General features: G+C 36.8%; 3 protein-coding genes across 5 annotated transcripts; 2 read left to right on the top strand and 1 right to left on the bottom strand.

Moving 5' to 3' along the window:
• Positions 1 to 98: 98 nt before the first annotated feature.
• LOC122409779 (transmembrane protein 245) lies at positions 99 to 7064 on the top strand. 3 transcript variants are annotated; one of them, XM_043417572.1, is made up of 9 exons: positions 99 to 1611; positions 1969 to 2940; positions 3197 to 3361; positions 3738 to 3936; positions 4023 to 4207; positions 4475 to 4575; positions 4667 to 4684; positions 5172 to 5474; positions 5906 to 7064. In XM_043417572.1, the coding sequence occupies exons 1-9, from the start codon at positions 1099 to 1101 to the stop codon at positions 6123 to 6125; spliced, it is 2676 nt and encodes an 891-aa protein (XP_043273507.1). In that variant the 5' UTR covers positions 99 to 1098; the 3' UTR covers positions 6126 to 7064. The 3 variants fall into 3 exon arrangements, with proteins under 3 accessions (XP_043273507.1, XP_043273508.1, XP_043273506.1); XM_043417571.1 differs by having other exon boundaries at positions 101 to 1614; XM_043417573.1 differs by lacking the exon at positions 4667 to 4684 and having other exon boundaries at positions 100 to 1614.
• A 651-nt stretch (positions 7065 to 7715) lies between these two features.
• beta-Man (beta-mannosidase) lies at positions 7716 to 16777 on the bottom strand. Its single transcript, XM_043416317.1, has 17 exons — positions 16494 to 16777; positions 16270 to 16366; positions 15876 to 16000; positions 15233 to 15799; positions 13679 to 14776; positions 12795 to 13116; positions 12352 to 12499; positions 11562 to 11569; positions 11147 to 11293; positions 10881 to 11029; positions 10608 to 10813; positions 10289 to 10541; positions 9473 to 10199; positions 8755 to 9183; positions 8367 to 8581; positions 8092 to 8295; positions 7716 to 8032 (listed from the first exon to the last, which is right to left on the bottom strand). Exons 2-17 carry the CDS (start codon positions 16364 to 16366, stop codon positions 7772 to 7774), a joined length of 4956 nt encoding a protein of 1651 aa, XP_043272252.1. The 5' UTR covers positions 16494 to 16777; the 3' UTR covers positions 7716 to 7771.
• A 366-nt stretch (positions 16778 to 17143) lies between these two features.
• Positions 17144 to 23501, top strand: Msh6 (DNA mismatch repair protein Msh6). The gene is made up of 17 exons (XM_043417570.1): positions 17144 to 17457; positions 17943 to 18104; positions 18180 to 18274; positions 18380 to 18445; positions 18524 to 18739; positions 18930 to 19064; positions 19154 to 19289; positions 19467 to 19873; positions 19954 to 20038; positions 20126 to 20414; positions 20557 to 20712; positions 20808 to 20965; positions 21050 to 21138; positions 21210 to 21707; positions 21789 to 21968; positions 22123 to 22452; positions 22531 to 23501. Exons 1-17 carry the CDS (start codon positions 17292 to 17294, stop codon positions 22792 to 22794), a joined length of 3432 nt encoding a protein of 1143 aa, XP_043273505.1. The 5' UTR covers positions 17144 to 17291; the 3' UTR covers positions 22795 to 23501.
• Positions 23502 to 23863: the final 362 nt, after the last annotated feature.

Below are 23863 nucleotides of genomic sequence, written 5' to 3'. Positions count from 1 at the left end.
TATCACCGGAGAGGCTAACCCACGGGGCTAACTGGTGATTAATAATTGTAGAACTCTGTAATGGAGTTTCCCCTCCAGATCTCGTCGACCGTCCCTTGTGAGGAGTTAGCCCCCTCAAATAAAATATATGGATTTTTTTTAAATGAATTTCTTGGGGCTCGTACAGTGGTTCGTGGTGGCACAATTAAATCGTTCAGTGGTTATGGTAGACTATTTTTACAAAAAAAATGTTCAAAATTTAACCCGAGTTGTGTGTGGTGGTGGTAGTGAATGTGTTGTATCAGGTTTTTCAGGTTTTCGCCGTTCGAATCTAATGGAAGATACGTGTCACGAAATTTAGCGGTACTATACTCCTGCGGTAACTTTTTACGAGCTCTGCAGCCTCTGCAGTATCATCAAGCACTACAGAAGACAACGGCGAAGTATGTCATCGACCGTCGCGACGGAATCCAAATCCATTCTCCTATAACTCATCGCAATAAGGGCTAAGTCCTAAGTTTTGAACACTATTTTTTGGAAAAATGATTCACCAATGCACGATTTAATTGCACCGCCACGAATCACTGTACGACTCCCAAGAAATTTATTTTTTTTTAAATCCATATATTTGATTCATTGGGGTTAACCCAGGGAGCTCAGGAGAAGTCTCACGTCGTTGTCGCCAATGTAAACAAGATCGAGATCTCTATAGCCTCTATAGCCGGCTCGATTTCTTTTTTGGCAGTTATGCGGCAACTGCGCTACCGCTAAGACATTCCAGTATATTTTGGACCGCGCGCATGTATAAGTATATACGGCGAAGTATTTTTATAGCATGACGACGATTGAGAAATATTCCGATGTGTGATTCTTCGATGAATGTCAATGAAGAAATCTTGAGAAAGGGAGTGCAACAATTAAAAGACTACTTTGCACTGGCTCACCGGAAGAAGAAACATCGTTTTTAATACGTACTATTTGATACCCAGTGAATATATAAAATGATTTATTCGAATCGTCCAAGAACAGTTACATTTTTATAACTGCACAGAATCGAAGTTTTCCTCACCATTTTTTCAACAAGTGAATTTTCGGAGTTTTTTCACAGTTCCAAAAATCATGGATCTGCCTCGTACGCCAATGGATAATTTATTAAATGTTTGGTCCAGCTTCAGCGCTGGACACGAAAAAGCATTGAAACAAGGAATTTACAATGCTCTTGCTCTTTTTCTACTCTGTATTATTTGTACCGCCGGATGGGGTTTATATATTATTTTAAATCCATTTGTAAAACCTCTCATATGGGCTTTGCTCTGTGGTTCTGCGCTCTTCCCATTCAAGTTCTACCTTACAAATGCTGTTCAATCATGGTTCGATGCCAATGAAAATTCTCCTCAACCTCTCGTTATCAATCTTGTTATGATACCGGTAACAATCGTTGATCGTCTTTCCGAAAACATTGGCAGTTTTCTACAAGAGAATCTGAAAACTGTGGGAATATCACTTACCGCTTTGGGTGGATCTTTCATCATTTATAGTTATACCCCAGGGTTCCTTCACTGTTTGATGTGGAGATTCTTCCAATTGGTCACTACTTCCATTGGGTTATTTGTTGCAGCCTGCAACATTTATGTGGTAAAAAAAATTCTTGTCATATCAATTGTCAATTTTAATGCTTGGAATTTTATTTACATCCTTTTACTTTTTTTTATTGGTCATTGATACTAAATATTTCTAATGCTTTTTCTTATTATCTGCTGCCAAAAATTCTTGAAGGTAGAGAAATAATATTGAAAACTTAACTGTGCAAAATTTTTTGCTCTACAAAACTATTTTTAGTTTTATTCTCAATTATTTGAGCAATATCTGTGATAATAGAATGTACAGTCTTTAATTTTGATAGTTTAGAACATATCGAGTGAACACCTGAATACATAGCAGATGTGAAATCAATGAACATCTCTTATTGTTTTGACTTTCTGCTGACAGCTGGTCCTAGCAGCGATTGGATACATATCAGTGCTTTATATCTACTGGACCCCAGAAAACTCAACAAAGTTCCGTTACTCTTCCTTCGGTGTTTGGCTACTGCTGAGCCTCTACTTGTCAAATGTTTTTGGAGTATATCCAGTGCTGATATTTAGCATTCTGCAAATTTTATTCCTTATTGGATTTATTTATGAAGTAATAGTAATAATGGAAAGCGAAGAACTGCTTGGTAATCATGCATCTTTTGGGGATGCTGTGCAAATAGCATTGATCAATGCTAATCCAATGCCTGTAGTATCCATTGATGATTCGAACGCCGATGAGAAAGAAGACATGTTTCCGGAAGAACTGGATTTGAAAAGAGACAACTCTCTCGATATAAAAAGTACATCAAAAACATCTGGAGAAATCCCAGCGTTAAAATTGGCTGGTAAATCAATGTCTTTGGACACGGCATCAAGAAGGGCCAGATTTGGATCTAAACCGAGTAACGCTGGAACTCCTAACTCACGAGGAACTATAAGCGAACGTTATTTCTTACGGAAACTCAAAGCCGAGCTTAGAATGTCCCTGGATGTTCCAGCCGATGATACTGGTAATTCTGACAAGTACATGTACGGTGTATTGTATTGTTGCACTGGAATGTTACTCTGGAAGCACAAATGGATATTACAAATCCTAACACTTCCAATCGCTTATTACGTGCTGAAGCAAATCGGGAGATATTTCGGTTTCTGGGCTACCATCATTGGCAAATTCGAAGCAATTCGTGAGATTTTGAAAAATTGGTGCAACGAAAGACATCAAGCTCTGGTCCCTGCAGCCGCACGTGGTCTCTATAAAGTTTATCTAATTGTCGATCGAAAATTGACCGAAGCTCTTCGAGGATCGGTCGATGCCGTCGCCACGATTGCTGTTATTTTTGGGCTTCTCATATTCACTTTTTGCTCATCAGTATTTATAACGATTCAGGTAATCAAACACCCATTAAGGTGCAAGAATATTTCAAGTTTTTTTCATCATCGGAGATAAAAGTGATTTACACTCTGGAAACTTTCTCCGTACAATTTGTAATCCAATTTTCCCGAAAATATTTATATTATAATCCTTCCTATGCAATACTTTTTCTTGTTCGAAAAACTATTCGGAATTGCTCATCTTTTTGTAAGACTATATTCCAGCGCTCTTTGCAACGCTGATTTTCTTTCATGGCTCATGGTATTTGCAGATTTATGCAGAGGGGATGCATCTCGTCCAATTAACCGGTGGAATCCTCAACTCCACGCTCGTTAATAATCCGGATATTGATTGGCTTCCAGAACAATGGGAAGAGTCTGTTAACAGCGTGCTCGACAACGCTTACACGTATGGCCGAACGGCAATCGCTGATGGAGTAAGCGTTCGTTTGACCTTATTATATTTTTTTGTCCATAGTAAAAAAAAAGTAAATTGATAATTATAATATTATAAAGCGCTGCCACATCGTAAATCTACAAGAAAGAAACTCTGGCGTTATCTTGTACTCGGTTCAATACTTCACCACTTTTTTTCATATACTTACGTCGTTAACGATACTATATTTAGCTACAACCTATACTAGTAATTTTTCTTGTTAAAAAAACACGAATATCCATAAGAAAGTTGTTACGATCCAATATTTCTGATAAAATATTTGCTGGAAATTATTACTTGGTGATAGAAAATGTTGAAATATTGAATGTTAATTGGATGAAGCACGCAGTTTGAAGTTTTGGTATATTTGTTGTCAGGTAAAAAGTCTTGTGAAAGATTTCGAACCGTCGAAAGCTGAAATGCTGGAAAAAAAAGTGCTCGAACTTTGGGACAGACTGTATCAAGCCTGGATGATGTCAGACGCCGATCCTGACATGATTGGACCAACAGTAGACGTTGCAGCCGCAATGTCCGTGTGGGAAAGTTTTCGTGAAAGTTTTGCCAAAATGCCTACGCGTGAGTTTCAATTTCATTTGACATGAACAATGGTGAAATCAATGGAAACGTGACTGATTAGAAATTCTCTGTATTTTCACCTCAAGAATGGTTCAACTTCACTGCTATACAGAATTTTGCTAAAGAGAATGTTGGCATTTTGCTGTCTGTTCTGGATTCCATCTGGAACATCGTTAAGGGAAACATGTCCGTTATTCTCAGCATTATAACGGAATTACTTTACGTTGTTCTCATGAGCGGATCTGCGGTACTCAACTTCGCTTTGAGCACGGTACGACATTGAACACTTTCGATGAAGCCCCAACACTTCTCCTAACTTTTCAATTTTTTTAAATTCTTTCATTTTTCACATGGGGAAATCCTGAAAATAAATATCATAATCTCGTAATAATAACAACTTCGATTTCTTGGTAAAGAATCATTCCGTGACGATTTCGTGAACGGACTTTGCTTTTTTAAATTATCTTCGAAATCTTCTAAGGCATATGAAAGTTCATCATTCTTTAATGAGACATGTGCTTTTCATTCGAAATTTCAGGTAGTCTTCTTTACGACGTTGTTCTACCTTCTGAATTCCAGTGGAAAAACTTATAAACCGATTGAAATACTGACGGCATTTAGTCCAATCGGTAGCTACAAGTTAGTATATGAAAAAGTGATACGAAATACTTGAGTGAATAGTTCAAATAATATAAAACAATAAATTAATTTTATTCTGTGATTCGCACAGCTCGAATGATGTCGGAGGGTGAGTTATTGAAAATCAACCATCGATTTAGAGGCATTGGCTTGAAATAGTATAGTGCAGTGATGGATCTTGTTTTTGCTAATTAGATAATGTAGAATTTGAGTTAATCCTGCAAATGACATGCACCTAGAAGGGTTGGAAAACATTATTCAATAAATTATCGAAATTAAAATAAAAATGAATATAGAGTCAGATTATCGTTTGTCTGGTGGAAATTAGAAACTAAGAGCCATGAAAAATATTGTAATAATAAGAAACAAGATGGATAATTATAATGGGAAATTAGTGAACTACGAAAAAATTAGTCGATTGAGAAAACTTTCACTTTTTCAAAGTAACACTTTGAATTATGGTTTTTGACGTTTTTACCGGGAGGTTTTTGAAACTTCAAACTTTGAAGAAATTTTTCTTTTCGATTCTGCTGGGTTCATATCTGGAAACTTGAGAGATACATGCAGAGAAATAATTTTTTGAATTAAATTTACAGATTTGCAGTTGCGCTTCAAGAAGCCATTATTGGCGTTTTCACTGCAACTTTCAAGCTCGCCTCCTTCTTTGGAATGTGGACATGGTTCATACACAACCTTTTTCAAGTGAAGATCGTTTATCTACCAGCGGCATTTGCCTCTGTCCTCGGTGCCGTGCCCTTCCTCGATGCCTATTTTGCTTGCATACCGGCAACTCTCGAACTCTGGTTCACTCGAGGACCAATGATCGCCGTACTCTTCCTACTCTTTCACTTCATTCCATACAACATTGTCGTTACCGATTTCTACGCGGAAATAAAGGGGTAACATTTTTTTCATTACTTATTTTTCGAACGCAGATAGAAACTTTTTTCATTCAACGAATTTATTGATCAATCAAAGTAACTTTCCATTTTTCATTTACATTTTAAAAGATTTTTTCACCCTGAAAATTTTTTCGTAGAAAGTTTTTTCCAAAGTCTGAACATATTTTTCAAACGACACTTTCTGGTTGTTTCATTGATTGAAGAAATAATTTGTACGGTCGTTCGACGAGATCCTCGATATGGAATTATTACAAAAATTCTACCATTCTCTAGAACAATTGTAATTCTTTTACAAAACGTAATATTTGGCAATAGTTTTCTGGTGTATATTGGTAACAGAATTTTTGGTCTGTAAATGAAAGTTTGTGCTGATTTATTACTGTTGACTTGAGTATGTTGGTGTTTTTAACGATAATTTTCATTTTCAGTGGGGGACATCCTTATCTAACAGGTTTATCGATAGCAGGTGGAATTTTGTGCCTTGGTGTAGAGGGTGCAATATTTGGTCCATTATTGCTCTGTTGCATAATGGTGGCGATAAATTTAAGTCGACGATATCTCCACTCGCCATCAGCAGAGACTCTGAATTCGCTCAAATCCCAAATCACCAAATACGAAACAGCTGATAAAGTTTTCACATCTACTTAATATTACGGAGCATCGAAACGCTGCGCGTCCATTTTACTGTGAAAAATTCAAAACGTGGCTGACCGTCCGAAATGATATATTTATGTGCCTCTATATACATTCGCAACGAATGCTGATTATTTTAGCTTTCAAAAAGTTTGCAATTGATCGAGGCAAAACAAAAAAATACGCTTATTAGAATAATCGTCGAAGCTGGGCTTTGTCGCATTCTTTTAAAAATTCATCAACGAATCGATATCAACTGTAATACATCGAAACGCAATGATACTCCGCTGCTTTTGCGTGCAAGTTGGCAACGTTGTTTGTCTTGATTATTCGTAATTCAAAAATACTTCCACTTTCAGTGAATAATTGTGTTTCCTGCAACAACCAAGATAATTTCTTATGTTCGTTCTACTTTCTTACTCCATCGAGAATTTCCTTTGTTAACTTTCAATAGTTCTCTGATCCCTTCCACTTTGTTCATTTGCTAAAATATTATTTTTTTTTTACATATTTTCGAAACAAAATTTAAGGGTTCTTAGTATGATCTTTTTCAGATGAGATTCGGGCAGTTTTAAAGTAGAACGATGTTGCTAACTTTGATGCCAAAATTGTTATTGTAATAAATGTTATGCTTCGTAATCAATTGAAATGAAGATGCCAACGCGAATCGTCGAGTCCCCTGGGACTAATTTTTTTATTACAAAAACAAAGAGCATGGCAGGATTGGAATGAAGATCGACATTTGTCAAATTCTTAAAGAACAGCGATCTTCAGTGTCAACTGTCAAATATGTCGATTAAATCGGTAATATTTATTTCACTTTGAAATGCATTCTTCAGAGAGGAAAATTGTTGTTATGACTGAAGTCACTAATTTACGAATCATGTAATTATACCGCACAGGCTTTTACAAATTTTAATAAAAGTCGCACTGCGCCGATGTTTTTGCTTAAAACTCCGTGTTTTTTCCCCAGGATCATGAAGATGTTAACTCGCTAAAAAAAAATAGTTTGGAGCCCTCGAGATGGTGATTACGCGGAAAAAAGATGACTGATTACTTCTATACAACGCTGGGGATATTTTTCGTAATTCTGATTGTTCTGATTGGAGTCGAAGTCTATATGCATTATGACATGTATTTTCCACCGTGAAACTATCAGTGCGTATGAAATTCGATCGAACTATCGAATTTGAATATCTTAAATACTGAAGAAATTGAAATTTCAAAGCAAAACGCAATATTTTTGCTCAAATGAGTTTCAGTAATCGGAAATTTCCTTGAGTTTCGTTGCCGTCACTCGAATCTCCTGAATTGCTGGGACTTTTGGAATGTTTTTCAGAAATCTTTTGGCGAGAAAGAACTGACGACCTTTCATCCAATCGTTTTGTTAAGGCTTAGAACTATTCAACTAGGAAAAAAATGTTTTTTGACCCAGGTCGACGAACCTCTATTCACACAAAACAGTTCAAACAGAGCATGAATATTTAAAATTTAAAAAAATTAAAAAATAAAAAAACATCACAGAAGTTCCTCTCACAATCAATGCCGAGTAATTTCATTTGTTGACTAAGGAAAGTAAGAACTACGAAATTGAGAAAACATTTGTACGATTCAACGCAGTTTTTTGTTGTTTTTATTAATTTGAGAATTTAATTGAGAGATTAACGATTTGGGTTATATATTTGTGAAAGACTCATGATTTCTATTTCGTTGATTAAATCGTCGGACGTAATAGCCTCGCTTGCATGGAATATAATTTTTTTCTTTTCGTTCATCAGATGAAATCCATTTTCAGAGAATCGACCCTGCATCCTGGGCAGCTGAAGCCAAACAAAAAGTGCTACACCTTCAGATTCGACCTCGAATTCGTAATCCAAATAGTTGGATAACTTGCCGGGTATGGATGCGATAGTCGTGCCCATCTGAAAATGAGAAAATAAACACATGCGCCCATTCGTTGTACCTTCATTGCTGCACTTACTCTGACAGTTGTATTGGATAAATTGACGTTTTTCAATACACCAGGAAAAACGTAATTTCTCGGTGCGATCAATCGTCCTTTTTCGTCCCAGAGAACGAGCTCGACGAAGCAATTGTTAGTCGCTTCTTCAGCAACACCGCAGGATGCTGATTTCAGCAACTCCGTGAGCCAAAACGTTCTGAAAGCTTGTGCACTATTCGCAGCCTACGGAATAACCAAGCATTGTGACTTCTTTGCTCAATTTCATTTTTACTTTTTTACTGTCTTGCACGTACTATTTCAACATCCATGAAATTCATCGTGTAGACTGGCACAGATGAATTATAATGGTGAATATTCAAATCCAACGAACAACCAGTAACGGTGAGCAATCTGTCGGACACGATATAAATCGTTAAATCTTTTGCATACGAGAGACGCGGCGAAATAATTATTGGGGCGAAAAAATCCTTGGCATAGTAGTGAAGCATTTTCCAATTTCCTCCGAAATCTACAAAATTATAAAATCATGAAGTAAACGTGGAAAACAGAAGGAAATAATTCAGATTTTCAAGTGGGTACTCCGAAATTCCATATAAGAGCAAAAAAAATTCTTTTTGTTTTCTGTCACAATCCACGAGCATTGAACTTTCAATTTTTTTCATTGTACGTGATGAAACTTACCTATAGACGACCATGATGGAGCTTGCCAAACATCGTTCAATTGCCAATATAAAGCTCCCATTGTGTAACCTTCTCCCAATTCGTTTAAGCTACTGCGCATTTGACGATAAGATTCGGTTTCAATTTTCGTCGAAACGGCTTGATTTATTTGACTGAGGTATATGAAGTCTCGGAAGTCTCGATGAGGGTCGTTGGTTTCAGGTATTTTCAAATTTTTCGCAATCATCGATTTCATGAAAAACCAGCCAGCCGGTAAATGCTGACGGTGCTGAAGAAAGTCTGAACCGTATGTCAAATCGTCCATCCCAACAGTCACGGTTTCGAGAGTCTCGATTGCCGGTATCGATTGAAATCCATATTCCGATGCGAATCTCGGTATCGGGTACTGATTTATGTTCCAACCGTTGCGTAAGTAGTTGTAGTAATGAACTGGAAAAATATGAAAAAGAAGACCGTGTATACGAACGAAGAATCAATTTTTTTATAAGTTAAAATTCGTATTTTAATTCTCAATTCGATTTCTCTTATTTCTTCAAAGTATAAAAAAAGATGGCCGTCTCAAATATTTCTATCGTCAAAAACAATTTGCTTGAAATTATAATCAGAATTCGATTGAAATGAGCTCGAATGTCATTCTAACTCTAAAAAATCTTTATGAATTTTGCTTTTTTTCGAGGACATAGGAAACGCTTCTTAGTTTTTACGTTTTAATACAAACCATCGCCATAAAGATTGGAGTAGGGATCAGGTCCGATAAAACCGTTGTCATCTGTCCAGGAGCCGTCGCTCGGACTGGAGACGACGAACGGTCTGCGGGGATCGAGTTTTTCCACTTCTTCTTTAATCACGTTTACGTAAAGTTTGACATAATCTTTTTTGTAAATCGGAGCCTTTCCAGTTCCGTACCAATTGCCGAATATTGCAGCCTCATTCTCGTTGTTTCCAGCCCAGATAACAATGCTCGGATGGTGTTTCAGTCGTAGTACATTTTGTCGAACTTCTTCTCTCACAGAGTCCAAAAATTCAGCATTCGTCGGATACATCGCACAAGCGAACATGAAATCTTGCCAAATCATTATTCCGTACTCGTCAGCGAGGTCGTAAAAAAAATCGGACTCGTAATATCCACCGCCCCAAACTCTCAGCATGTTCATATCGACGTCCCTCGCTGAACTCAACAAATGTCTCACAACATCATTCTTCGAAGACAATTCGGGATAAATACTCGCTGGAATCCAATTACTTCCTTTAGCGAAAATTGGCATGTAGTTTACTTTGAAGTAAAACGTTCGACCTTGATCCAGATTTTCTTGAACAAGCTCGATTTTTCTGAAGCCTATGCGTTTCCTCAGGACCTCGTAACCACTCGGTGTTCCCAATTCGATTTTCAAGGTGTAGAGAGTCTGATTACCGTAGCCGTTTGGCCACCAAAGTTCCACTTGATCCTAAAAATGTATTTTCCATCAAGCGATTATCTCTCAGAATGGGGATGCTGAAGGATACACTTTTAGTTGATTTCGTCAAACGTTTTTACTTTTGGGACCGGTAAGACGAGAGAAACACTGCGATAATCCGAATCGGAACTCGGTGATATTTCCTTCGATGCCTCCAAGTCATAAGCCTTGTTCATTTCCAGCGATAAGCCCAAGGTCAGCAATGAGGATGCTTTCGGATTAATACCGAGGAGACAAGTAACGTTGACGTCCCAGTAATTTTCTTCGTCCGATACATCGATAGCAGTCTCGATAATGGTAGCATCGTCAAAAGGCAAAAGTTCAACGTTCTTCCTGTCAACACATTGAAGATTGAAAGACTTTGAACGGAATGAAAAGTTGTCGAGATTCGTGAGTTACCAGATTCCCATCGATGGTACAGCCGGTCCCCAATCCCAGCTAAAGCTCGCTTGCATTTTTCTTATGTGGTTTACATGACACTCTCCATTATATTGTTCAGGCACACATTCTGGTGGTACTTTGTACGAAGCTAATTGTTTGTTATAAAGATTGCTGGCCACTTTGACGGCCGAGTCGAAAGTCACGTTCAAGTAATTGGTTCCTATCTGATTAGATAAATATTAGTGTTCGTAATCGGCCTCATTGTATATGGATTAGATTAGGCATCGCTACCTGGAGATAACTCTTGACGTCGAAAACATGTCGCAAAAACATATTAGAAGTTTTTCCAATTTCATGTTCGTTGAGATAAATCGTTGCGAATGTATCCAAACCATCAAATTTCAGGAGAATCCTCGAAACTCTTATGCTCGTTTCGTCAACTGCAACAATGTTGTTGATTAAAAAAATTTTTATGTACTGTTTACAAACGATTCTCAAAAATGTGTGCAACATTGTAATTTTTGATATACGAAAAATGGGATTTCTTGGGAAATTACCTTCAAATTTTCTGGTATAAGTTACAGACCGGTTGCTAATCCATCGGTTCTTCACATCGTTTGTTCCTTTGAAAGTATCTGGTACTAAATTCGCATTCATGAGATCCGTATAAATTCCTCCAGGCACGAATCCTTCAAATTCTCTAACTGAGGTAAACGAGTGTAAAGGAAACAAATCATTAGTAGTCTATTCGTGATTGTGATGAAACAGAGAGAAAAATAGTTACCAAAATCTTGTAAGTTTATCGTCCATGCACCGTTCAATGAGATGGTTGCACCATGATCCACAAATACTACGATCAGTAGAAAAAATATTGAACGAATTTCCATCGTTATTCAGGCGCTGTTGATCGATCAGAAGACGACGGTGCTCTGTGTCTTTTCTCCGAGTGCCGTCCGTATTTGCTGGATTGACCTTTGATCCTATTAGGAGAAAAAAAGAGATAATAATTGAGCGCTCATTTAAGCCCAACCCCGCTTAGATTCAGCGAAAGGAGAGTGGGTTGTAGCTGTTTAACTATAAAATGGAGCCTGTCAAAATAACAGTTGCCATTACTACGCTACCAAATTCATGTGTAATTAGAAAAATTAATGGATCCATTTCGATCGCGGAACAATAAATTATTTAATCATTTATTTCAACAATTTATTCCTGAAAAGTCTAGCAACCATTTTGTTCCAAGTCTTCATCAATGTGAAAAAAGTTTGAGTGGGAAAAACTCAAAGTGTACATTGACAGTTCTTTGTACGAATTTTATTTCAAAAATTTTCAGGATCCCCCGTTTTTACAGCGCTTTGACTGTCGAATGGAGGGAGAGGTAGTACAAGTGTTTATATAAAATACAAGAAATTTATCTCAAGAATACAAGAAAATGGAAAAACTAAATTAAAACTGCTATCAACATTTTGAAAACGAAAAGTGCGATTCCTTAACGAATCGTATGAATGTAAGGCAATACCGTAAAACTTCGAATAGTTTTTCGGTAAACTCGACCTATCTCGTTATCGAGTCTTTCCGTACTCTTTTAGTATTGGCATAAAGACCCGCTTGCCAGCTCACTTCCTCTTCAATATTACAACGATAAAATCACTTGTTTTGTATTTTCAGTTTGTTCCATATTATCACCAATATTATTTTTGCTTTTAATGTTTCGCCATTTTTCATGGTAAATGGCCTGTTGACGCCATTGACAGTGCTTCTTCACAACCGCCTTTTCCTTTTTGTGACATTTCTAGTTCTCGGTTGGAATTGATTTTTGTAGTCGATTTCCGAATCTGTTAGTTGACTGATTGTTCGGACTGTTCGCAACGGTGAAGTTGGTATTTCAACAACAGTATCCGGGACAAAGAGCTCTGGAAACATAAAAACCAAAATCACATCAATTACAATGAATTGGTGACTATTCGATTGGAGGGAAGTGAGGAATACCATTTTCTCAAATTATACTGCGAACATAGTGGATAAGAGAAAGTCTTGTGAGGATTTTTCATGCAGATTTTAGTGTCCAAATGACTATTTTCGTAAGCAACTTTCTGTGACGTGCAAATAAATAGTTGTCAGAATTTCGTCATCATTTTATAATTCTTATTAGATTTTTTTTATATTCGACCAGAATTAGATATAAATTTTCATAATTAGTATACATACGCCCGTATTTTTGGTTTCGGAGACACTGAGAAGAATGGTTTTCAAACTCGTTGCCGTTTTCGGTGCTGAAATTGTTGCAAATTTCACATTCAAAGTTTGAAGATTTACTCGGTTGAGAAGCTCTGGTTATTCTTGGTGGTGTGAGGGAAGGTGAACTTGATCTGCTCATACCAGGCGGGCAGGAATCGAATTCTTCGCAAGCTCCTGCGTGAGCCTCGATTTCATCAACTTCAAATCTTCTGTTGCAAATTGGACATGACACTCGTTTCGCATTGCTTTCTTGAGCGTTACCAGTCTCAAAGTGTTCATTGTCGTTTTGCTCCTGATCATAGAAGAATCATAAAAAAAATCTATTAATAAAACGTCTCAAGATTTTCTCAAACAATGTTCTTTTCACGTAATTTCGTTTCCGCTTCTGTCTGTAAAACCCCTGAAAATGATCCAACGGCTCAAGATTTTATCGCAACTTTAACCGAAATTTCCACTTTTCGTCCAATAATTTTTCTGTGAAGCAAATTGTTTTTACTATTTTATCGATATGACTGAAAATTAATCTAGTTCATGTAGAATTTTCCATTAAGAAAAAAAAACCGAAAATAATAGGAAAGTTCAAAAAAATGGTGTTTCTGTGAGAAATTATTGTATGATGAAATACATTTTCATTTCTGTAGATAATACGCCCAGAAAAGCGTTTGAAAAGTGAAGATTGGCAAGGACAAGAAATTGGGAAGTAGCAGAATTTATTTAGACTTTTTCAATTTCTTGTTTTACACAAGTTTTTGTGATAAAACGTCAAACGTCAAAAATTTCATCGAGTTTCCAGTTTGAATTTATATTTTTCAGCAGCAAGTTCAAGTTTATAACTAAAAGTATCTCAAACCTACCGTATTTAATTTATTTTCTTGTGCAGGATTTAGGATTTCCTCCATTTGTGATCGACCGTCCGGGTAAAGATCTGTTCTCTCGGAAAACTGTTTCTTAGTACTTTGAGCCATCATATTTCGCCAGTTTTCTTCTCGTTGGGCTTGCCTTCTCTTCTCGGTTTCCTGTTTCTTTTGCTGCTCATTGCTTTCGCGAATTCGTTGTTGTACGAGTCTAACTTTATCGCGCTCCATCGATTCTTTTTTTATTCGCTCATGTTCCAGACGCAACATTTCCTTCTGTTTATCTTCTTCTTGATTCTTGATGAGACGCTGGCTAATCATTCTCATACGAGTAGACGTTTTCAAAGGTTTAATATCAGGGTCGTCCATTGGGAGCGGAGTTATCCCATCGCTTTCATCGGTTTCGTTGTTTTCTTTCAATACCGCAGAAATTTCGTCGTCCTTCAGACTCAAGTTGCTTTTGTTGATCTGAGACGCGTTACTTTCTTCTTTTCTATCGGTTCCAACCTGTTTTTCTGTTCTCAACTGACTTGGGAAGTCATTTAATGGCTTTCTTGCTCGAATTCCAGCCCATTTAGGACGCAGTTTCGGTGGGGAGACTCTTCGTGGAAAAATAAGCTCAGATTCCTCGGAGTTGCTCTTCTGAACTTTTTTTGGTGGTTCATTGGACGCTTCGTCATCAGTGATCGCACATTCATCCGAAACATCAACGAATACAGTTCGATCTTCGGATTTCCTTTCATCGAACAAACTCATGACTGGGTTTTTTGTTGCAGTCGATTCAACTTTTTTCTTTGAAATGACTTTCGAGCTCGTCGCTTTATTTTTATTTAAAGAACGCACAGGTTTTGGTCGTTTGGGGCGCATCTGAAAATCCTCATCACTGTTGTCTTTTTCTTCTTCTTCCTCCTCGCTTTCCACATCATCATTGTATTCGTAAATTTTGGTCATATTAGTAGTTCTTTTTCGTCTACGTGTTGTGTCCTCCGTGAGACTGTAACTCGTTGACGTTTCCGGTTGATTCGCATTCTCATTGAATTCCGGAATTTCTTCGTCCGAGACGATTTTCCTTTCGAAACTTCCGTTAGTTTCGCCGACCTAAAGGAAAAGGTCGAAAACAACAAAATTAGACTCGTGCGAGAATGAAATAAACTGGACATAGGCATTTTGTAAGGACGTAAAATTTATTAAAAGTGTCAGTGTTATATCTATCGTTTGTTTTTATCTTTACAATGAACGGAGCAATCAGTTTGCTCGCCGTCGTTGGGCACAGTTTTCGTACCGTACAAATATCGGTACAGTTTTAATATTATTAATAGCACTCGTATGCGCATATTTGTGACAAATTTTGGCATATTTTCATTTTTTTGTCTTTGTACGAATATATATAGGAGAAAAAACGAATGAACAAGAATTAAATGCAACTGAAAAATCAATGAATGAAAGGGAAACAAAAAGATGAATATTGTCCCTTACATTTTGGAAAAACATTCACATTCGATATTTCGTTTCGCAATTGGAACGAGCGTTATACGTCTGGTTGGAGGTACCAACCTTTATGGCAGTGCCCCATTGGAAATTCAATGCGACAGAATTTGAGCGTTGATTGTGACATAATTCTGCTGTTTGCAGCAGATGATTGCGCAGTCGATCAAAAATAATTTTATTGTTTTCAATTAACCGGATGCTATCGCCAACCTGTCCTGCTTGCTTATTGGATAATCGATAGCGTGGTGTCAGGCGTTCATCGTCTTGGTTATAATCAAAATCGCATTTAGTGATCTTCAGTATAGGCATCTTTTCCTCTTGTCGCATTTGTTGTTTTCCTCTTTGATTTTGCCGTTTACTGTCATTTTTGTTCTCAGAATTTTGATCGAAGGTTCTTGAGCGCCGATTTTTATTCATATTTGAGGACACATTTTCTTTGATGTCCTTGTGGAAGGGATTTGTGTTGCGCGGTGAATATATTGATTCAGTATCCGCATCAGCTTGTTTTTCTTGTGACATACTCTTGTTTGATTCGTCAAGAGATAATTCTGGACTCTTGGATTTTCTTTCATTGTCCATTTTCAGTTTACCCGCATAAGATTGGAAACCAATAGGCGATACAGGTTCAACAGTCTAAAAAAGACAATTTATTTGTGACTACTGTAATTATATGTAAACTATGAATTTCTTAAAAGTAACTTATTCTCACTGTGCTCTCTGGAATATTCTGCTTCGTTGGACTATTAGACAACTGTTCCGACATGACCAATGTATCAAGAAGCGTTTTCATTTCTTTGAAATTTGTGCCCAGGGTATCTTCTTCACAACCTCTTCCTAAGAAAAAATTTAAAAAAATATTGAATACAATTTTACAAGCATGCCTATGAACCTTTATTGATATTAGTGTTATATATATACCATCACAACAAATATTTTTAATTTATTTTATCTTCGCTATTCCTAAAAGGCATCTAAAAAAAAAAATACAATTTCTATAACCCAAATATTTAACTATTTTAATAAACATAAATTTAAAAAAAAACACAAATTATACGGTTTTCAAATTTGGAAAATCGCGATATCGTGAATTATTTGTAACGTACTTCGAAGTTCCTTTTTTACTTGATCCATCTCTTGCTGCTTATTGTCAGACTGCATCAACGGTGATAAAGCTCTACTGCTTTGTCCAGGTTGTGACATCTTAAGGAACAAATGAGATAACATTTTTGTTAAAAATGTATGTTATCTTGTTTTATGACGAAATAGCTTATAGTACGAATCGGTGTTGGGCGTATTATTAATGTATAGTAAAACAAATGAAACTCGCCTTCCTTGTGATTAGTGACCTCGACGTAATAACAATTGACGATGAACGAATTGACAATACTGATAGAAAAAGTTTTGTCTGGCTACGATAGAATAATATAAAAATATTATACGCGTCCCTGAACTAATTTACAAGATTTACATTTATTCTTCGGCGGAGTAACGATACGGAACACTCGTATCACTCATTTCTCATTTCATGATCTTGAACAACCGTGACCAAAACCGTATAAAAACAAAATTGCCAAAACGGCCAAAACATAGATAGTACATAGATGAGAAAAACGAATTGAAAAGACAGCCAAACCGAATGATGAAACTGCTTTCATGTCGACAGCGCTACAGTTGTCAACAATTGCCACGTTTGCGATTGGAGACAGATATTAGTTTTGGGTTAGAGGTTATTATTAGAATTACATAAAAATAAATCGCTAATGCATCAAGATTATACTCATAAATAAAAACTATTCCCATAATTAATTCATCCAACGATTGAGAAAAGTTAGTCAAATTTGCCGCTTTTTAGACATTGCAGACGATTGGTGGATTTTATTTAGAAAAATACTCAACGAGATGGAGACATCAGATATGTTGGTGTGTTTACAAAAACAACCAACCAATGAAAACAGCTATAATTTTTCCCGCGATTTTACATTGCGTCGTAGCCGTCGTAGAATGTAGAATTGTAGAATACCTCGCTCGTCGTGTATTCTTCATTTACCTACTGCGAAGAACGGCATCGCGAATATAAGCACAAAGCAAAACTCGTGTCACGTTTTTTCACGTGTGGCATATAAAAATGTCGAAACAAAACACATTGCTCAATTATTTTACATCACCAAAAAATCCGAAGCCGGCAACGGGGAAAACACCGACTTCAAAGGGCAAAACCGGTGTCAACAATAAATCTACTCCGAAATCTAAATCTACGGCGATAAATTCTCCCAAGCCATCGAAGAGCAAAGGTTTGTAACTCGTATCATTTTTTTTGTCTTTATTGTATGATGTTTACGTACAATATACATGTTTACGTCAATAAACACCGGTATGTATATGATCTTATCATATTTTTCGAGAAACAGGACAAAATTACGTGACTTTTTGACGCGTTAATCTTGAAGCCATGGACAAATCCAACCCATATTCAAACAAAGAAAAATGAACGCCCGGTTTCAAACTGACGTCCTTTCTTAGGAACAAAGCAGACTTTTTCAAATGATGAATTTATTCATCAATATTATAAGATAAATTACTTTTGTTTAGTATATTCCGATTCTTTAATATAATCATTCAAATCAAGGATTATTATTATTGTATCCAATTTTAAAACGATTTTTGCTGTATAAACATTGAATAAATATAATTAAGAAAAGTTATTTGCTAGACGATTGTCATGGTAAAAGTATTCAATTAAAGAAATAGTGACAAATTTATTTATATTCCAAAACAGAAATAATTGCTAAGGAGAAGGATTCCACGCCTACAAGAAAAAGACCTTTAAAAGAACGAAATAGAGATGAAGAGACGGACAATGTGAAGCCAAAGAGGCGGAGGATAATTGTCCCAGAAGTGGATAGCGATTCGGCAGATTCTGGAGATGAATACGTACCCGGTAAGTGTAGGATTTGATTTCAATTTGATGAGTGAAAAACAATTAGAAATAAATTTCAACAAAACTTCAATTTAGAATCGTTGAATGAGTCTTCAGAAGTAGAGCTTACTGGAGAAGAGGCTTCAGAAACAGACATTACTCCAGATGAATCTGATGAAGAAACACCCAAGGTATATGGAGAAATTTGTTGATTACTATCGTTGTATCAAGTGAGACATTTAGTCTGTACAATTTATGTTTCTGGACTTATTTTTTGATTTATTTCTATTTTGCAGAAAAAGAAAAAATCATCAAGATCCACAGGCAATGTTCGCAGTAAGAAAAGCCAAGCAGGAAATGGGGTTTGTACAAAATGGAACAGTTACCAATAGATATTTTGGATTAATCCAACATCAACATTTAATAATGCTTTTTCGTAGACTACGCAGACTTCTGGAGATACGAAATCGAATGTTTTGCCAGCTGTTTCTGCGATTTCGGGACCGGCTTCAGGTGCAGATTCATGGCCTCATTTGCATTATGATTTCCTTCAACCAAATAAAATAAAAGATATCAAAAAACGATCTGCCAGTGATCCGAATTATGATCCTAAGACGCTTTATGTGCCTCTGGATTTTCTCAACAATCAAACACCGGTTAGTACTGAAAATGGTTCAATAGTTCGAGGCTTCATCATCATTGGCACAACAGTCAATTCATTTTTGATACATTTGAGGAAAGAAAAATAAAAAATTTATTTCACAATCATAGAGATGATATCCTCGTCGTTAAGACAATAAACCTACGATAAGTTGGACAAACTACTCGATCTTGGATATTTTTCAGGGAATGCGACAATGGTGGGAATTAAAGAGTAAACATTTCGATTGCGTGCTCTTCTTCAAAGTTGGCAAATTTTATGAGCTGTATCATATGGATGCAGTTATTGGTGCCAATGTTCTTGGTATTTCATATATGCGGGTAAGGGAAATATAAAAAAAATGCAACCCCACAATGAAATAATGCGTGGATGGAAATACGTTAGTTTCAATTGTTCAATGTCCTTACAGGGTGAATGGGCTCATTCGGGTTTCCCAGAAATCGCATATGGACGTTTTTCGGGAAATCTTATCGAACGAGGATACAAAGTTGCTCGTGTTGAACAGACCGAGACCCCCGATATGGTTACCGAACGTTGTCGCAAGGGTGAGGTTTATCGTCTTTTTTCCTCTCATAATTGTGTGTCTATGACAGTGTCAAAATTTGAAAATGAGACTGAATTTAATTTCATACTCAGATTAATTTTACGCGAAAAATTCGTGAATTATTTGTTTTGTGAAAAATGCATTTCGATTGTAATTCATGATCTATTCTTTGTTACAGCGGGGAAAACAACGAAATTTGACAAAGTTGTGAGACGTGAAATATGCCAGGTGAGCACGAGAGGCACTCGAGTTTTCACTCCTCAAGATTCAGAAATCGTAACGCCGCAGTCGAGTTATCTTATGACGCTGGTTGAGAAACACGATTCTGAAAATAACTTGCCATCCTACGGAGTGTGTTTCCTGGACACCACGATCGGTGAATTTAATCTCGGCCAATTTCAAGACGATCGTTGCAACTCTCGATTGCTCACTCTTTTCTCTCATCATCCGCCGGCTCAATTGGTTTACGAGCGTGGAAATTTGTCCCAAGCAACCATGAAAATACTCGACAATATGCTTGTCACTTCGATGAAAGAGCCCCTGCAGAAAGACGTACAATTTTGGTCGGCAACCACGACACTTGAGGTATTAGGATTTCTATGAAAATTTTTTAAAATCGACTAAAAGGGAAACTGCAAAATGACATTTTAATTCTCCATTTTAAGAAACTTCACAACGCCGAATACTTCAAAGATCAGTCGAATGGCACAGTTGCATGGCCTGAAGGCCTCAAACCGTACCTGAGCGAAGGTTCACATTTATTTGATCAATATTCCAAAACAATAAAGATTAGACAATAAAATTTAATCATACTGTTTTTCTTTTCTCGTTAATTAGGTGACAGCCTAGGCCTCACGCCAGCTGAAAACAAAGAACTGGCTGTCAATGCTCTCGGCGGATGCGTTTATCTGTTGAGAGATTATCTTTTGGATCAGCAAATACTAGCGCAAAAACGATTCAACACTTACATACCTCCGGATCACAATAGAGAATCGATTGATGAGGGCTTCAATTCAGTCTCAACCATGGTATTGGATGCTCTAACAATAAACAACTTAAAAATTCTCACAGGCGAAGGATCACTTATCGCAACACTGGATCATTGTTGTACGGCTTTCGGTAAAAGGTATTATGTTGCTGAGAGGAGCGAAAAATGGTTTATGGAAATTCAACTTTACAATACTTTTTGACTTAACAGTTTATGTTTCTTCAAACAAATAATAGTTACGAATATTTTGATAACGAGCTATCATTTTATGCAATTTTAGATTGTTACGCGAATTAATCTGCAGACCGTCGTGCCAGAAAACAGTGATAATTCAACGTCAACAAGCTATTACAGAATTGCTGGATCATCCCGATGTCGTCCAAAAAGTTCGCGGCATTTTGGCTAAGTTACCTGATCTCGAAAGACTCATAAGCAAGTTCGTAAACCTCAAATATTTCCCAAATTTATTTACCGAATTATAAGTTTACTTGGAATTACCGTCAATTGTTATTTTTTTGTTTTCTCTTCAAGAATACATACTTATGGAAACGCTTTGAAAGCAGCGGATCATCCTGACTCGCGTGCTATTATGTTTGAGAGAGATACTTACTCTAAAAGAAAGATTATCGATTTTCTTAGCGTTTTAGACGGTTTTGAAGAAGTTTTGGAGGTTTCGTCTCTTTTTGAAGGTTGGTCACAAGTGAAAAAAATTATACAAAATATCACTTAACTTTACCACCATTGAAAAGGCAATATTCAATTTCTTTTTAAAGATTTCAGCTCCGATTTGATAAAACTGAGCATGAAGACTGCTCCTGACGGTGAATTTCCGACATTGCGCGAGACTCTAGACTTCTTTAAGGTTCGTAAATAATACTCGATAACAAAATGAATAGAGAAAAAAAGGTGAAATTTGATGGAATCGTTTCTTAGGTGGCGTTTGATCACGAAGAAGCAAAGAAGGAAGGTTGCATAATACCGAAACAAGGAGTGGACTCCGAATACGATGCAATATTCGCGGAAATTGAGGACATTGAGAAGGAAGCTAAAAAATACTTACAGAGTCAGGTGAAGCATTTCGGAGTTAAAGTTACTTTCCATGGGACCGATAAAAAGCGATATCAAATTGAGATTCCGGACAGTCAAGTGAAGAAAATTGGTCCTGGATATGAACTTCAGTCACAGAGGAAAGGATTTAAGCGTTACTACACTGCTGAAGGCAAAGAACTATTGACCCGACAAATGAACGCTGAAGACGAGCGTGACAAAGTTCTCAAGGATTTGAATCGGCGAATTTTCGCGAAATTCAGTGAAAAGTATGATTTGTGGAGCGTTGCTGCTTATAAGATTGCTATTATGGATGTACTCATTTCCCTCGCCGAATACGCTCGTTGTGGCGACATGTGCGTCCCAGAAATCATCGACGAAAAGGTGAAATTTGTCGTTATCGAGTTATAAATAACAGAACAATTTGACGTTCATTTTCATCTTTATTTATTTGTTTCATTACAGATATGTACGCAAATCAAAGATGGCAAACACCCATGCATAATGAGTGAAAGTTTCGTACCGAACGATACTTCTTTAGCTGCTGACGGAAACGCTTCTCTTGTTATTCTTACCGGTCCTAACATGGGCGGAAAGTCCACTCTCATGCGACAAGTTGGACTAATTACTATTATGGCCCAAATGGTAAAATTTTATTTTTTTTCTCGATATTTTTTAGAGATTTCTGTCAACATATTTTTATTTCAAAATTTTGATTGAAAGTTTAGACTTTTTCTAGTCCTTCGCGTTAACATATTCTCATTTTAAAAATGATTTTTAATAATGTTTTCATTAACAGGGTTGTTACGTGCCAGCGAGTGCTTGCCGCTTGAGCTTGGCGGACCGAATTTTTACGAGACTCGGTGCGAACGATGATATTTTAGCTGGCCAAAGTACGTTTTTGGTAGAGTTGAGCGAAACGGCGACTATTCTTCAACACGCCAGTCCTCATTCTTTGGTTTTGTTGGATGAACTCGGACGCGGTACATCAACTTACGATGGTACAGCGATTGCAGCGGCGGTAGTCGATGCCTTGACCAAACTAAAGTGTCGCACTTTGTTCTCAACTCATTATCATTCGCTGGTCGAAGATTACAAGACAAACAAGGACGTAACTTTGGCCCACATGGTGAGGATAGGGAAAATTATACGAAGTTTAATTTGCTTCGCTTGGGTAATCACAGAGTTCTTTTTCATTTGTCGACAGGCGTGTATGGTTGAGACGGAGGAAGAAGAAATATCTCAAGAAACAGTGACTTTCCTGTACAAGTTGAGCGAAGGAGCTTGCCCCAAATCTTATGGTTTCAATGCCGCTCGTCTCGCTGGAGTACCTGCATACGTCACCAAACGAGCGCATGAAATTGCAACTAAACTCGAACGGGAAGTCAAACAGAAACATATGTTTGTAGCGCTTTGTAACCCCGGTGACAAATCCTTCAAAAATCTTGTTGAAGCTCTTGCTGCCATGTAAAAGCAGTTTTCTCCTTCGTTGTTCTAAATTACCATGTATTATGCGTACCGTCATACCGAAGGAGCAAAAAGTCATTTTCATTCATTTTGCTTTGGTCTTCCCCTGAACGAAATAACTCATCGATTCTTTGTTAGATTTCAACACGTCAATCAGAATAGTTTGAAAAATCGGAAATTCTGTTCCTAGTAATTCTTCAAAACCTATTGAGCTATATTTTTTTCATCATTTTTGTTCTAAATTATTGGCGATCACCCAGCTCTCTACTTTCAGTTATTTTCAAAATTAAAAAAATGAATCGTCATTGCAGTTGGAATAGTTTTTTTGATTCGAAAGAAGCTCGTATTGAGTAATTTTTCTTGCTTCATGTCCTAGAATGATATTTTCAACTTTGCCCTTTTTTTCGACTGTACGACTACGAACCTTGATTCCTGCGCAGCGCGCTTCAAATAACATTATTGTTGATGTCATTAATATTTTGTGCCAAACTTTGTTATTTATATAATTTATATCAGTATTGCATTTCCGGAGGAGGCTTAATGAAAAAAAAAAAAAAATACAGCGTGCCTCGGCGTTGAATCTCACCTTTTCCATTCCAAATATTTGCAAGACTTTGTACCTGCGTTTGTTTATATTCGTTCACTTGTTTTCTGAGTCAAACGATGCAAATAATGTTAAAAGTGAACAATAAAGTATAACATTTGAGAGCATCCGAAATTTATTACAAATTTCACCAAATTGACACGAGTGTTTTTCTGAAGTAAGCAGATTAAACTCTCTTTCACGATTCTCGCGAAGTGCAATTTCCGAAGCAGGCTGAATTATCTGCCCGGGGGTATTTGGTCATTAAAAAATCGATTATTCAAACAAAGCGGGTGAAAAAAGAAAATTCGTTTTCTACGTTCCTATAAATCAAATTTGAGAAAATTTCAACTTTTCCGAATTGAATTTTGAGAAAAATTCTTCAGCAGGTTTCATGATTTCAGATCCAGAGGTTTTCACTTGGCTTTGGTGAGTCGAGGCGGTGAGCTTGAATTAAAAAAAGGGATGATAGAAAAATAAATTTGGACAC

This window comes from Venturia canescens, chromosome 4, assembly GCF_019457755.1.
Source record: "Venturia canescens isolate UGA chromosome 4, ASM1945775v1, whole genome shotgun sequence".
NCBI classification, from domain to species: domain Eukaryota; kingdom Metazoa; phylum Arthropoda; class Insecta; order Hymenoptera; family Ichneumonidae; genus Venturia; species Venturia canescens.
Note: the sequence above shows the minus strand (reverse complement) of the source record. Positions and strands in the feature narration are given on the sequence as shown.